This window comes from Chionomys nivalis, chromosome 10 (assembly GCF_950005125.1).
Source record: "Chionomys nivalis chromosome 10, mChiNiv1.1, whole genome shotgun sequence".
Taxonomy (NCBI): domain Eukaryota; kingdom Metazoa; phylum Chordata; class Mammalia; order Rodentia; family Cricetidae; genus Chionomys; species Chionomys nivalis.
In genome coordinates this window covers 16420955-16433585 of record NC_080095.1, presented here as the reverse complement: position 1 = coordinate 16433585, position 12631 = coordinate 16420955, and the positions used below count along the sequence as shown (strand labels likewise).

At 47.7% G+C, this 12631-nt stretch overlaps 1 protein-coding gene across 1 annotated transcript in view; it reads left to right on the top strand.

The window, feature by feature from the left end:
• Positions 1-5859, top strand: part of Rcor1 (REST corepressor 1) — a 93251-nt gene extending 87392 nt beyond the window's left edge. Inside the window, exons 11-12 of the mRNA XM_057782495.1 lie at positions 226-455; positions 1847-5859. Coding sequence (XP_057638478.1) covers positions 226-455; positions 1847-1888 — 272 coding nt within the window. The 3' untranslated portion in view covers positions 1889-5859. The remainder of the gene's footprint in view (positions 1-225; positions 456-1846) is intronic.
• Positions 5860-12631: the final 6772 nt, after the last annotated feature.

Sequence of the window (12631 nt, the reverse complement as noted above, 5' to 3'; positions counted from 1 at the left end):
ACATGGCAGCTTATAACTCTAGTTCCAGAAGATCTGAAAACTCCTCTGGCCTCTGCAAGCATGAGGGACATATGTGGTACACAGATATACATGTGGGGAAAAACTCTCATATATATCATATATATATATGAATGATATATATATATACACACACACACAAATTTAAAGATGGTTTTTATCTTATACTAAAAATTATTTTTAAATAATATTCTCTTCTGTCCTTAGCCATCAGGAAATATGGGCGAGATTTTCAGGCAATCTCAGATGTGATTGGGAACAAGTCAGTCGTTCAGGTGAAAAACTTTTTTGTAAATTATCGCCGCCGCTTCAACATAGATGAAGTTTTACAAGAATGGGAAGCAGAACATGGTAAAGACGAGACCAATGGACCCAGTAACCAGAAACCTGTCAAGTCCCCTGATAGCTCCGTCAAGATCCCCGAGGAAGAAGATGAGGTAAGTCTGGAAGGGGTGGTCTCCCTGCAGACCGTGCTCAGGGCTGCTGAAATATATCACTCAGCAGCTTTTACCTATAAATAGAGTAGTGTACGTTCTAACTCAGGTAGCGCATTACTATGGCCTGCAGATACCATAACTCCATTCTGGCTTCCTTCCACACTTTTGTAATGAGTGGTGTCCTACAACTCAGGCAAGTCTTAAGTGTTAGGCCATTGTTAGGGGCTGCTGTCCTTCTGGATGGGTCTGCATGCCTTTAGGAGCTCTTGAGGAATGTCCAGCAGCCACCTCCCAGCTCTTGATGCTGTCCAGGGTTGGCTAGCTTAAGCTGGTAAAGACACTTCTAGGTCCTGTGGCTGCTGGGACTTCTCTGACAACTGGCATTGCGATTTTGCAGATGGTGACCCTGTTTTCGTCAGAACCATCAGGAAGGAAGATGGCTCAGCCCAGAGACATCTGTCCACTTCCACTTCCTGTGTTAGGACTGCTTACCTGCTGCCTCTACCCACCCCCTACATTTCTGCCTCCTCTCCTACAGAAGATGTACATGAGGCCGAGGCTAGACAGTCATTATAAACCTGCATTTGTTCAGTAGTCCAATAACTTAAGGATTGATTTACCTTTCTGGGGAAATTTGCTTTCTCTGTCTTCCTTAAACCACTCAGGTGATTTGGAGTTGATTGGCTTGTAATGTTTGTATGCTCTGGCCTGGAGAGCACACTAACGAATACATTGAAGGAAAGTGAGGTCACTTCCATGCAGGGCCTCAAGATGATTCTCTCTGTAAGGAAAGCATTGCAACATAACAACTCTGAGACTAGACTCTTGAGTACTTTCTGCACTAAAGTCTGCATAGTGTGTGTACAGAATCTACACATTTCCAATATGAGCAGCACTCACTCTCAAGTTATCCTGGTGTAGGGCCAGTCCAAGACCCAGGGAATAGAACATCTAAGCAAAGTGAAGTATTTTCACCTTTAGCAGTAAGTTTTGCCTAAGTATTAACTGTTGCTTTAGAAACACATTAACTTCTCTAAATACCCTGGACTTTCTTCTTGTAGGAAACAGAAAAGTTAGGGGCAAGAAGGGCATGTAATTATTGCTACAAATACCTGAGCAGCCATGTTTTCCAGGTACTGTGTTGACATGGCCCCTTAGCTATTTTATCTAACCTATGGAGGAAGCATCATTATTGTACAGCTTCTGCAGATAGGGAAGCTCAGGAAGAGAAAAACTGGTCGAAGGTGGGTGGGCCAGCGCTCCCCGCCCTGGGAGCATGAGTGCTTGCAATGCAGGTTTGCTGAATGTAGGCTGCTCCTGTTGGAGCGCACCAGAGCTAGTGTGTGCTGATTGCCGTTCTCACTCCTTCCTTTCTTTTTCTCCTCTTTCAGGCTGCTTCTGTCCTTGACGTAAGATATGCATCTGCCTCATGAAAACTGCTGGTAGCTTTGAACACTTGGTATGGACGACATGTTACCCAGATATCAGGTATTACAAGACATCACCTAGCCATCTGCATCACATCTCTGTGGACAAGCAGCTATTACCAAAAAAGGCATACACTTCCAGTCCTGTGCTACATCTGCCTTAATTCTTTGCTCGTTCCTCCATGTTGGCACGACTTCCCAGAGAGCTCCGTTGCATCTCATTCTGCCTAAGGGCTGGGGGACCCACGGCCTGCACACCTCCCACGAGTCTGGGACCTACCCTCCAGTTGGCTCCCCTGAACCCCATCAGTGGCAGCTCTCCCAGTCAACAGCTTCAGAACAGGTAGTCTTGAAAGGCCCAGCTGTGTTCCTGCATGGCCTGCAGTTTCTACTTTGTGCATAGTGTAATTCTCAGAAGGCCCTGTAGGCCTTCTAGAAAATTTCTCCCCTTCTTTTGTGGGGCAGCCACCTAAGTAATATCATGCTTCTTTGGAAATCACAATCCATTGGCAGACCATATCGTAACCTTTATCATACTAAGCTTCCTGATACAACTCCTGTTTTCCCTAAACAGAGGCAGAATTATGGCTTATAAATCAGGTGGCTCCTCCTCCTCTCTCTCTTCCTTAACTCTTTCCCTTTTCTCCCTTTCCAAGAGGTAAAAGCTCATTTGCAGCAACTGTCCTTGGACATTGTAGCTTAATGGGAACGTGGACCTCAATGCTTTCTGCCTCCAACCGTCAGCATTGGAACCCCAGGATGTGGGTGCCCCCATCTCTGATTCCCCAGCTACCACTGTCATCACCCAGCTCGGAGAGATTTGGTTCATATCACTGTACCTGGTGCTTGTACATTTGGAATTGGTGCCTTCTCCTTCTGGCAACCATGTTATCAATCGCTTTTCTGTTCAAGTGTCTTATTTAAAGTTTATTGCTTGCCAAAGATGACATCATTGAGGTGTAGCAGATGGGGAGAGCTTCTGCAGATTTGACTCGAAATGTCGGGTCCGCTCAGTAGAGGACATGAGGGGAGCTAGGATGGTTTTCTAGATGCTACACACCTTTAGCTCTCGTTTTCTTGGTGTGCCTGGCCACTGTATGTCACTCCATGTGTCCTTTTGTGTCATTTGTGTACTAGTGTGATCATACACACACCGTCCCCTCTCTTTTAGCAGCAGATAGGACAGAAAAGTGATGGATGTGTTGCTTAGTGAGACCAAGATGAGAAGAAACAATCTACAGAGTGGTATGTGATGCCATCTGCTTAGACTGGGAACAAGCAAAGATCTCTGATAAATGTTCTGAGATTTCCAGAATCACTTTTGCTCTCTTACCAGACTGTGGGCTTGCAGGGAGTTGAGGAGCAGCCGGTCAGACAGCATTCGTGGCCAGTTGAGACTGCACTAACCATGTGGAAATATCTTGTGTTGTTTGCAGTGTTTGAATATTTTTTCTGCTTTCAATACCAAAAAAAAAAAAAAAAAAAAAAGTAGATGCTTTAAGGTATGAACGGAATCCTTAAGAGTTTAACATATGCAATTAAAATTCGATGTTTTTACTCCTAAGCACCTTCCTTTTTTTTTTTTTTTTAAGTTAGCTGATTTTCTCTTCAGAAAGAGGTTCAGCTATAGAAATCTAGATTGGGGGTGGGGTGTACATTCTTTCTGAAAAGTCTGGAGAAGGGTCATTCCAAAGGAGAGTACAGAGGGACTTTCTTCATCCTGTCCCACACCAGGTGCCCATTGGTCAAGAAGAGCCTGTGGAGCAGTGCGAGGCACAGCCCACTGTCCTGTGTAGGAACTGGTAACAGAGTAACACTAGTAACCATCATCTTTTCTTTGTATTTTTACCATAAACCTGCTGTGTGACAGAAAGGGGAGGGAACCGTGATGGGGTCAGGCATCAGCCTACACTTCGCATATCACTCACAGGGACACTAAGGCTCCTGACAAAGCCCTGCTCACCTAGCTTTTGGCATGTCCTGTCTCCAGTGAGCAGAAGCAGTGTGGGTGGTTGCTACAATGGCTTTCTCGTTCTGCCAGTGGCTCTATATCTGTCTTTGTGCCTGGGCTACTTTCCTTAAGATTTGCTCTCGGCAGTGCTTAGACTTGATGATCCTTGGACAGTGTGGTAAGCAGAGAGCTGAGCCAGGCACCAGGCTCATTCTGTACTGTCTCCTCCTGGTTCCTAGCACTGATGGCCTCCAGCCATGAAGTCCCGCGAAGTCAGGCATCAGAATGATTATGGTCAGAGGAGCTGGTTTTGGCTTTTTCTCCAAGGGAAAGAGGCATACCATTTTCATTTGACAAAGGGGAAGTGGTCTTTGCCTGGCTGCTGTTGGAATGGTCTTCATCATGTTTTAAACGTTTCATGACACAGTCTGCAGTGATGTAAATCCAAGGAATCACTTAGCTTTCAAAGCTGAGGGCTCTGGTCTTGAACTGTGACTGTTCAACATGTCAAAAATTAGGTGTATCAGCAGGTTAGGTTTGGACATGATGCCTGCTTCTGATGGAATGTCACTTAAGCTTTGTGTTCTTAAAAATTATCAATGTGAATGTCATAATTATATATTTTTGTGGGAAAATCTTCTAAATATAAGTTATTGTGCAAAATATAGTATCATGGACACAAATAATAGTCTAACTTTTAGTTTAGAGATCCCTAAAGATATAAACTGTATTGCATATGCATTAAAAGTTTGTTTTATTTAATTTTATGTAGACATGTAAAGTGTTTAGGTAATTCTTTTTGCGTATCCACTTTTTAAACACCCTGTTACTTGAATATTGTGTTGACTGGTCAGCAGCAGTGATCAATTCTGTAACATAGCTCTTTAGCTGGGTTCCCCATGCCTCGGTTGTGCTGATCAGTGTAGTGGTGTCACAGTCAGGTGCTGTATCAGCAGGAGCAGAGGTTCGTGTAGCACTCCCACTGCCTCTTTGTTTGTCAAGACGGCTCCCTAAAGACGGCTTTTGACAGTTTTTATAAGACCCACCCAATGATGGTCACAAACCTTAATCAACAAACAAAAGGCAAAAAGCTTAGTGTGGTGGTCTAATTAAGCAGTTATTTTCTGTTTATATACAATTTCCTCAGTACTACACACCACTCTGAGTGAGCTCATTGTCACTTTAAAATTGCAACTATACCCTGCTTTTATCTTTTTGAATATCAGGTGTACTATTGGTATAATTGCACACCAAAAATAAGCCCAACAGTGCATTACACTAACTGGATCCCTGCTTCCATGTGAGCACAGGAAAGACAGAGCAGAGCCTGTCTTCCTCTCTCCTCTATCCTGTTTGTACACCTAGTGACCCAGGATTCAAATTTTTAGCATCAAGTCAACTTTGCCTCAGATTGACTAAAGACAGTTAGATCATCAAGCCTAATGACCGTGTGCAATGCTCCTCCCGCCACTCCCTGGGTCTTTGCAGCTTCTCCTCACTGTAGTAAAGCACAATTGCAGGACGTTACAATTCAGAAGGAAGGTCAGTAGAGTCTATGCATGTTGTAAAATAATGAGTGTTTACAGTCACCTTCTCTAAAATGAAAATTTATACTGGAGTGGATAGCATTCCATTATGTAGACTTAAAACTTTGCTAAGTGCTTTTTAGACTGCTTAAAAGTTTTTCAAGATTTTAAAAGATGTATAAGGTTAAGTTTGCAAATATAACGGAAATGCTGTATATCTTTTGGAGTGATAAAATTCATGTTAAAATTTTAAAGAAAATATGTTGTAATAATGCTGTTGTAAGTAATATTTCCATGTCTCTCTTTGCTTGTTTTCTAGTTCAGCACAGTCATTGTGGTGAATGTCCATAGCATTATAACTGCTTAGCCATTGGATTATAACATTTGTTAGTGGAGATTGGGAAATTTATTTGTGAAATTCTGCAGAATTCATTTTTCTATTTCCAATATTTGCTGAAGTTAAATAAAAATTTTCAAGCCATTGATGTAATAAAATATGAAACAAAACAATTTTCTGCATCCCCATGTTTACCTTACTACAGAGTGGAGTGTTCTCCTCTCTTTCCAAGCAGGCCTTGGGTTTCTGATTGTATTATTACCCCAGCGCTAGACCCTGTGAGATAGACAGCTTGGGAGGGTGCCGGTGGCTGTTGCTCTTAGCTTTTAGCTATAGCAGACTTCCTGTCTGAAATGGGGTCAAGAAAGAGCAAAAAGGAAGACTAAAGGCCTGCACTCCCATATCCCCTGTAAGGTCCTAGTCCCCAGTGACCTAAAGACTTTTGCTAGGCCCCACCTTTCAAAGGTTCCCACCTCACTTCCTGTCAGTTCCCAGTTGGGGCCTAAACCTTTATTTAACAAATGAGCCATTGGGTGGCACTTGGTCTACACTGCAGCAGGTCGCTGCTGACAGGAATCTAAGGTCCAAAGCTAAGGTTGCCTCACACAAAATTTGCAGTAAGTGGGTGGAGTCGGATCTTCCTGGGGTGACTCTGCATCAGCTAGGAAGTTGTGCAAGCGGGGGAGGGGAGTGGAGAGCCCACCCTCTCCCACCCAGCAGCCTCAGCACTAAGTCTAGAATAGCAGAGAGGAAAAGCCCGTAGTTCAGGGGTAGCAGTGAGCAGGTGGCTCAGAACCAGTGCTGCAGGAGCACATGACAGGAACGGTGTAGCAAATTTGTGTCTGCAGAGTCTTCTTGGAGCTTATCCTGAGAAGATGCCATGTGTTGGGGGGACCTTTTGGAAGCAGCATCCCAGAAACAAGATACGGCTCTGAGAGTTGCGTGTCGGACCGGTGGTGGTGGCAAGAGGGGACAGACATAGAGGACAGAACCTGGTGCTTCCTAGCAGGAGACAGAGATGAGCCAAGGACCTCTCTCCTGTCACAGATCTCCATGGATCTATGAGGACAGCTGCATAGAAGGGTTCGTTTAAGTTTAAGCTGTAGAACACTAGCTTGAGTTGGGCAGTGGCGCACACCTTTAATCCCTGCATTTGGGAAGCAGAGGCAGGCAGATCTCTGTGAGTTTGAGGGCGAGCTCCAGGACAGCCAGCTGTTACAGAGAAACCTTGTCTTGGAAAACAAAAAACAAAACGAACAAACAAAAGACCAGCTTGAACAGGAACAACTCTTTCAAAGACTGGCAGAGTGTACATAAGCCTCAGGTAGTCAAGGGAAGGCCATGGGTCCCCAAGTCAGAAACAAGAAGACTTCAGGTCCAGGCCCACTTCCTCCAGTCTAAACAAAGGGCAGGTAACTGCAGGGTCTCCTCTTGTTCCTTACCTCACGTGAGATTGCTGCTTGCTCCTAGCCCTGACTTCAGCGCTCCCATGTGGGAGACCACTGGGAACTCTCCAGAGCTCCAGGACTGCCTAAAAGATGAGTTATGTCTTTAAAGCAGTCTCTGGTTTGTACTCTATGAGAATGGAGCAGTATTAAAGAAAGGACTAGGGGCTGCCATAGCTGCTGGCCCACAGCCCCCATGCTCCATGTACTTAACTAGTAGCTAGTGTCTTGTGAGGTGCTGGTTTTGAAGGGAGGGTTGTGTGTGCCATTCCACATGGTCAGATCTCTTGCCGTAGAGTCAAGGCCATAACTGTTGTGCACCCCACTGACTTCACACTTAGGCTGTCAAGGCTCCCTTATAAGGGAATCTCAGTTTATTCTCTGGTTCTGGGCTATGTGTCCTTTCTCTTTGTCTCGCAAGTGGGAACACAGCTGTATGCCTTGAGCACCGCCTGGGCAACCCCTGGCCTTTCTCGTTCGGCCGTTCTCCCTCCCCACCACCTGTGATAACACGCTCACGCAGCGTCCACCGTTGTCCTCCTTTGAGCTGTTTTCCTCCCTGATGTCTAATCCTCAGCATTGCTCGCCCCCTCCTTCACTCCACCATGGTCAGGAACCTGCCTGTCATTTATTTTATATTTATATATACATTTATTTATATTTGTTGTGTATATAGTTATTTGTGTGCACACCAGAAGAGGGCTTTAGAGTTCATGGTACTACGGTTATAGACAGTTGTGAGCCGCCATTGTAGGTGCTGAGAATTGAACCCAGGAACTCTGTAAGAAGAGCCAGTGCTCTGAACCATTAGACCAACTCTCCAGCCCCAGTCAGGAACCTCTCAACATAATTCATCTGTCTCAGAAAAATACACAGCCCTTCTTGAATCCTGCCTTTAAGGACTGCCTTTCTGTGCTTTTCTCCACCGATGCACAGTCCTTTTCATGGTCCCCCTTCTTCCGCTTTCTGCACACAGCAGATTCCTGGGCTTCAGCCTCTGAATGTCACTTGGCTACACTGAGTTCTGCTGCTTATAAAGAAGTGTTTTACCCAACATTTAGTTGAGGGCCAGCCCGGGCTATATAGCAAGACTCTGTTTCAAAATCCCAAAACTAAAGGCTAGGTGGGACATGGCTCAGTGACAGGGCATTTGCCTAGTGTGTACAAGGCCTGGGCTCCATCCCTAGCAGTGCCACACACGCATGTGTATAAACACACATACACAAGTTACTTAACCTTCATTTTGTGAATTGCCACAGATAGAAGTTCCTCACGGCACCTTAACTGCCCAGTTCTCCGTGCAGTGTTGCCTGTGACCAATCCCCCTCACAGCCCCAGTTACTGTGCAGCAGACATGCTTCTATCCCTCCTTTGTGGAAGAAGAAACTGAGACTTGGAAAAGCATGCGCTGCTGCATTTCGCAGTAACGTGGGATAAGGGCTGTCCTAGTCCACAGCTCAGCCCCCTTCAGACCACACTGCACTACCTGAGCCCTGGCTCATGAAGTCTTGTGACCTTGCTCACTCCCGTAACCATTTCAAGCCCTTCTCTTCACCTGCAAACAGGAATAGTGACTACTTTGTAGAACAGTGAACTTGTCCAGGGCCAGCCCCATTGTCCTGTGTGGAGTGGAACAGAAGCTGAGTTTAAAAACTAGGTTTTTTTTTTTTTTTGCAGGGCCCCTGTAGGATGAGCTGAAGTATCCATCCTTCACTGATGTTTAGATGAATCCCTCACTTTGATGTTCACTACCCCCCTGCCATTCCAACCTGAATAAGAGAGGCCCTCAAGGGCTTTATTGACACTCACCAGCCATTCTCTGACTTTATAGTGTGTGTGTTTTGAAGATTTGCTGTTTGTTCAGATTGCTAAAATCCAGCAAAATTATTCTCTCCTCCACCATGTCTCCCCCCCATAGCTCAGGGCCACAGCTGCAGTTCCCACGCTGGCCTTTTCAGGCAGGTCCTTGAGATACTCTGAAGCCATAGAGGTCATCCTCCCAGCCCTTGGTTCCTAAGTGTGAGCCCTGACTCCTGTGGTCCGAGGTTGCCTAGTGATCGTCAATCATCTTCAGTGAGGCCAGAGCCTGTATGAATCCTGTGTGCCACCAGATAGCGTTAGCAGGATCAGTAGTATGAATCCTGTGTGCCACCAGATAGCGTTAGCAGGATCAGTATGGAATTTGGACTGTGACTGCCCTGTCTGCAGGGTTCTCTGGTGACATTTCTTTCTCAACCTTTCTAAGTAAGAACACCATAGTTATGGCTCCCCATGGAATCCCCTCCCGTTATGTGCCTTGTTTTCCCTTGACTGTTAGTATGTTTTGTTGCTTGCTGTAAAATATCTGGTGCAGACTACTTAGGAAGAAAAGTAGGCTTATTTCCCTTAGAATTTTTTTTTTTATTTTGGGTTTTTGAAACAAGGTTTCTCTAGCTTTGGAGCCTGTCCTGTCCTGGAACTTGCACTGTAGACCAAACTGGCCTCAAACTCCCAGATCCACCTGCCTCTGCCTCTGAGTTCTGGGATTAAAGGCGTGCATCACCACTGCCCAGCTTTTCCCTTAGAATTTAAAGGCTGAAACTGCACATACCACAACAAAGGTTTAGACGAGGGCCTGTGAGCTACAACCCATCAAGATGGTTGACATTGACAAGAATGTTTGAGAGAGTGAGATGTCAGGGAGACGCTGAAAGCCCAGGTGCATTCTCATGACAAACAGCTCGCCATCCACGAGTGCTGCCTGACTTCAAGAGCAAAGCCTCCCGGCCTGAGGACCTCGGCTAGGCTCCCCTGCCACTACACTGGCTTCCAGTTTCCCATACACGAACCATTTAACTAGGTCAGAGTTGTCTTGGTCAGTGGAACCTTCACAGGCATGGCAAAGAAACTAGACTCTCCTCCTGCTGCCGCGAACTCTCCCATCCTATAAAGAAGTTTGAGACAACCTGCTAGAGATGACTGACAAGGCCACCAGAGGTATGGCACCCTGAGAGTGCTGAGGGGCCACATAAGTGACCTGGCAAGACCAGCACAAGGTCATCGTCCTTTGGTGGAGCTTGTCATGGTAACAGAAGACAGTTGGAGAGGATGGGACAAAATTCAGGTTGCAGGAAAGTGCTAAGCACTTGAGTTTTAGAGCAGGGGTGCTGCATGCAAAGCCCTCAGAGACGTGGTCCCAGGTCGTCCTCAGAAGCAGGTTTAGCCCAGTACATGGAAAGTGTAGGCCCTGCTTCTGAGACTGGGCCTCCACTCTGGCTCCCTAAGGCACGAGACACCCACTGCATAGAGGTACTGGCCACTTCTTGGGATCACACCTTTGACATCCAAGTTCAGGAGTGGAAATACACTCTGGTCAGCACTCTCAGGTTGCATCTGCATCTATCCTGGTGGTTGAATACTTTACATTAAGGAGATTCAAAGTCGAAGTGCTTCCCCGCCCTGGGCAACAGTATTTTCCTGCCAGATGTATCTGCTGGGATGAGAGTACAAAAGAGCATGGGTTCAGCCTGTTTCCAGTCAGAGTGAGAATGGACTCTGGACCAATTTCACAAGGTGTGGGAGTCAGCATGCCCTCTGACAGCACCTGCAGGTACCCCTGGTCCCAGTCCCTAGGCAGCAGGGAGGATGGGGTGCCCGGCCTGCAGGTACCCCTGGTCCCAGTCCTTAGGCAGCAGGGAGGATGGGGTTCCCGGCCTGCAGGTACCCCTGGTCCCAGTCCTTAGGCAGCAGGGAGGATGGGGTGCCCGGCCTGCAGGTACCCCTGGTCCCAGTCCTTAGGCAGCAGGGAGGATGGAGTGCCCGGCCTGCAGGTACCCCTGTACCCTGTCCCTAGGGAGCAGGGAGGATGGGGTGCCCGGCCTGCAGGTACCCCTGGTCCCAGTCCTTAGGGAGCAGGCAGGATGGGGTGCCCGGCCTGCAGGTACTCCTGTACCCAGTTCTTAGGGAGCAGGGAGGATGGGGTGCCCGGCCTGCAGGTACCCCTGGTCCCAGTCCTTAGGGAGCAGGGAGGATGGGGTGCCCGGCCTGCAGGTACTCCTGTACCCAGTCCTAGGCAGCAGGGAGGATGGGGTGCCCGGCCTGCAGGTACCCCTGGTCCCAGTCCTTAGGCAGCAGGGAGGATGGGGTGCCCGGCCTGCAGGTACTCCTGTACCCAGTCCTTAGGGAGCAGGGAGGATGGGGTGCCCGGCCTGCAGGTACCCCTGGTCCCAGTCCCTAGGCAGCAGGGAGGATGGGGTGCCCGGCCTGCAGGTACTCCTGTACCCAGTCCTTAGGGAGCAGGGAGGATGGGGTGCCCGGCCTGCAGGTACCCCTGGTCCCAGTCCTTAGGGAGCAGGGAGGATGGAGTGCCCGGCCTGCAGGTACTCCTGTACCCAGTCCTTAGGCAGCAGGGAGGATGGGGTGCCTGGCCTGCAGGTACCTCTGGTCCCAGTCCCTAGGCAGCAGGGAGGATGGGGTGCCCGGCCTGCAGGTACCCCTGGTCCCAGTCTTTAGGCAGCAGGGAGGATGGGGTACCTTCTACATTTACTCCTGGGCCCTATCTATCCTCAGGCAACAGGGCTGCCTTAGAAGCAAGATCCTACTTGAGCTCTGGTGGGTCATTTAAGATGTTAAGTCTCAGGGAAAGGCAACTTCCTTGAGTTTAGTCATGAGGTATTTCTGGAGCCTGCATGATAGCACCTGCAGTAGAAGAAGCAGCAAGCACCCAAATTCCAGGCAGGGAGACAAGGAAGTGGGATCCTTCAAGCAGGGGGAGAGAGGTACATTTGCTGTGACCTAATTGTCTGGTACCTGGAGTGACTGCAGGCCTGGAATGGGCCAGAAGACAGCGGCATCTTCCCTGCCCACCCAGACCCTTCCTGGCTTTGTTAGCGGCTGTTGAGTTCACTTCAAGATTCTGAGCCTAGGGCTCACGATTCATCCCTGCACCAACTTGTAGCATGAGAGGCAGGACGAGCAGACACCAGCCTGGGGCATACAACTTGTCCCAAAGGCCAGGTTCTGGTCTCTGGGTGCTGTTTCCCGCTAAACGATGGGTGCTTTTAGGGGAAGTGGCTGGGTTCAGGTCTGGGGGTCTGGGACTCTTGCTAAAGACTCAAGGAGTACCCAGAGTGATGGGGTCTTATCCAAACAGCTCAGGTGTCAGTGTAAGGCCTCTTACTGGTCAGACGGGATAGCTGCCACTTAAAAAGCCGTGAAAATTGTGTAAGAATCCAAAGGATCATAATGATATATATATATATATATATATTTTTTTTTTTAGTTTTTCGAGATAGGGTTTCTCTGTGGCGTTGGTTCCTATCCTGGAACTAGCTCTTGTAGACCAGGCTGGTCTCGAACTCACAGGACCAGGAGTACCTGCCTCTGCCTCCCAAGTGCTGGGATTAAAGGCGTGCGCCACCACCGCCCGGCCATAATGGTATTTTTTAAGTTGATCTTGGCACACATGCCTGAAACATGGATGTGGAAGTAGAAGGCAGTTCCCTTTGACCT